The 3,264-nt window shown below is 42.0% G+C and overlaps 1 protein-coding gene across 1 annotated transcript in view; it reads left to right on the plus strand.

Moving 5' to 3' along the window:
• LOC126493088 (T-cell-interacting, activating receptor on myeloid cells protein 1-like) overlaps positions 1–1,415 on the plus strand; it is a 12,951-nt gene extending 11,536 nt beyond the window's left edge. The window contains exon 3 of the mRNA XM_050129879.1: positions 1,381–1,415. Coding sequence (XP_049985836.1) covers positions 1,381–1,415 — 35 coding nt within the window. The remainder of the gene's footprint in view (positions 1–1,380) is intronic.
• Positions 1,416–3,264: the final 1,849 nt, after the last annotated feature.

Genomic DNA, 3,264 nt, shown 5'->3' on the forward strand with positions numbered 1-3,264 from the left:
AAAAAAAAAGATGTCTTGATAGAGAGAGCCATTATGGGGCTAGCAAGAAACTGGCACTAGAGAAATTCCCAGGAATCCACAAGGATGACCCCAGCTAAGACTCTAAGCAATAGTGAAGAAGATGCCTGAACTGGCCTTCTACTGTACTCAGATTGATGACTACTTTAATTGTCATCATAGAACCTTCATCCAGCAACTGATGGGAGCAGATGCAGAGATCCACAGCTAAGCACTGGGACAAGCATCCAGAGTCCAGTCGAATAGAGGGAGGAGCAGTAATATGAGCAAAGGGATTAAGACTACAATGGGTAAACCCACAGAAACAGCTGAACTAAGCTAGTGGGGGCTCACTGACCCTGGACTGACAGCTGGGGAACATGCATAGAACCAAAATAGGCCCCATGAATGTTAGTGACAGTTGCGTGGCTTGCGCAGTCTGTGGGACCACTGACAGTGGGACCAGGACTTGTCCTTAGTGCGTGAACAGACTCTTTGGAAGCCATTCTTTCTGAAGGGATATCTTGCTCAACCTTGATATAGGGGGAGGGCCTAGTCTCACCTCAAAGTTAAGTGCCAGACTTTGTTGATTCCCCATGGAAAGCCTTACCCTCTCTGAAGAATGGATGGTGGGTGGGGTGGCGACTGGGTGGGTGGGGCATGAGGGAATGGGAGGAGGGGAGGGAGTGGGAATTGGGATTGGTATGTAAAATAAAAGCAGCTAAGCAGGAAGTAGAGCAAACCTAAGAGCAAGCTGGAATGCAGTGTTTCTTTTTTCATTTTAAAGACTTATTTATTTTCTCTGTATGAGTGTTTTATTCATATAATATCTAAACACCATATTTCTGCTAAGTACTCAGGTAGTGTGAAGAGGGTGTCAGAACCCCTGTCATTGGAACTGTGGATGGTTGTGAGTTGCATGTGGGTGCTGGGAATCTAACCCAGGTTTTCTAGAAGAGCAGTCGATGCTTTTAACCATTGAGCCATTTCTTATAGTGGCATTTCAATTGTAATTTAATAAATAAAGACTGCCTGAAGATCTGAGAGCAAAACAGTCCCACTGGTCAGCCTTACAGACCAGGTTATGGTAGCACACACCTTTAATCCCAGTAGCCACACTAGTTGCCATAGAAATAGGGTAGTGCATGCCTTTAACCCCAGCACTAGAAAGGAATTTAAGACAGTGGGGAGTTAACTCTCAGATACAGTCTCTTCTGAGATCTCTGGAAGCAGGATCGCCATTTCAGGCTAAGGTTGAGGTAAGAGCCAGTGGCTGGCTGTTTTGCTTTTCAGATCTTCAGGCTGAACCCAGATTTCTCTCTCTGAGTTTTTATTAATCATGCTTCAATTTCTCCAGCTATTCTCCACAATTTCTACTTTTAGTTCCTGCCCTGACTTCCCTTGACGATGCAGGGTAACCTATATGATGAAATAAACGCTTTCCTCCACAAAGTTGCTTTGGTTTGAAATATATTTAAGGGCTGGAGAGACGGCTCAGTGGTTGGGAGCACTGCCTGTTCTTCCGAGGTCCTGAGTTCAATTCCCAGCAACCACATGGTGGCACACAACCATCTGTAATGAGGTCTGGCGCCCTCCTCTGACCTTCAGGCATACACACAGACAGAATATTGTATACGTAATAAATAATAAATATTTAAAAAACAAAAAAAAGAAATATATTTAACATGGCAACAAAAAAAACAGAGTAGAATATACAGAATGAATATGAGAAAATAAGATTTTTGAAAAATGTCAATTCATTATAATTCTCTTTAAAACCTGCATTGTACGTTCAGGGGTTATAATTGCAAAGAATGGACAGCTTCCACCAGCCAATGTCTGAGTGGACGGAAGGAAGTCAGATCTGCTCGATCCTTACAAACAGTGTTAATCGTCTTCCCTCTTTCAGTTTCCCCAAGGGCCTTATCACAGTGTTACGCCAAGATTAATCTCATCAGGCTGGGAATGTCCGCCATGTACGTGGTGCTTATGGTAGTCTTCCTGGCTGAAGCCTGGTACAGCCAGAGGGTTTCACCAAGCGGACCCAGGTAAAAAGAACTGAGGGTTTTTCCCTATTCCATGACTGTTGGGTAGTTATGAGTTGTGCGACCTTAAATTAATGGAGCTATAACAGAGAAACAAAAATGGCCAGGTGTCGCGGTGAATGCCATTAATCCCAGCATTCAGGGTCAGAGACAAGTGGATCTCTGAGTTCCAGATCAGCCTGGTCTACGTAAAGAGTTACAGACTCAGTCAAGGCTACATTCTGAGACCTTGTCATCAAAACCAAAAACAAATTACACAAAATAAAAACAATAGAAAAAGAAATAACAAATGATTTTATATTTAGTTTCTGTTGATTACACATTAATCAATTTGGGAAAAAGAACAAAATAATTAATTTTATATTAAGCAGTTGCACTAATAATTAAATGTTCAGTACAAAGGAGCTAATGAACTTACTTATGAAAAGTTTACCTTTTTATAGAAAATTTCCATTATCTATTGAGGTTGCCACATTGTAGGGAACTATCTGAACATCAGGGATTACTGTAGAGAATTCTCGTAATCTTCCACAGTGGCACTGATGTCATTTTATGTGCAGTAGATTTTTTTTTTACCATGTTGCATTGTCCGGTTTATTTGGACATAAGCATATTTAACATATCTAGATTAGTAAGCAGTACAATGTCTATTCCCATTAAATGTCTGCCGAGGCCTCAAATTTGTGAAAAAGAAAGTTCCCACATGGGATGGAGAGATGGCTCAGTGGTTAGGAAGTCCTGCTTTGCTCTTCGAGAAGAGATGAGTTTAGTTTCCAGAGTCAACAAAGGCTAGTTCACAACCAATGTGACATCAGCCCCAAGGGGCCTAACGCCCTCTTTTTGCCTCTGCAGTCCCCACCCAACATGCACATACCTGCTCCACTCACACACATTTTTTAAAACATGAAACCTATCTTATTTAAAAGCACCTTCTACTGGCTGGAAAGATGGCTCAGTGGTTAAGAGCACTGGCTGCTCTTCCCAAGGTCCTGAGTTCAATTCCCAGCAACCACATGGTGGCTCACAAACATCGGTAATGAGGTATGGTGCCCTCTTCTGGCCTGCAAAAACACATGCAGGAAGAATATCGTATATATAATAAATAAATAGTTTTTTTTTTTAAAGCACCTTCTACCTACTGAAGCTTTCAGTCACCTCAAGTTTGGAGTGATGAGAAGTAGGGAAGGGGATACCCAGAGTAGAACCCATGTTTTCAGACCAT

Source organism: Alexandromys fortis, unplaced genomic scaffold (genome assembly GCF_014885135.2).
Source record: "Alexandromys fortis isolate MF-2015 unplaced genomic scaffold, M_Fortis_MF-2015_v1.1 scaffold_282, whole genome shotgun sequence".
NCBI lineage: Eukaryota > Metazoa > Chordata > Mammalia > Rodentia > Cricetidae > Alexandromys > Alexandromys fortis.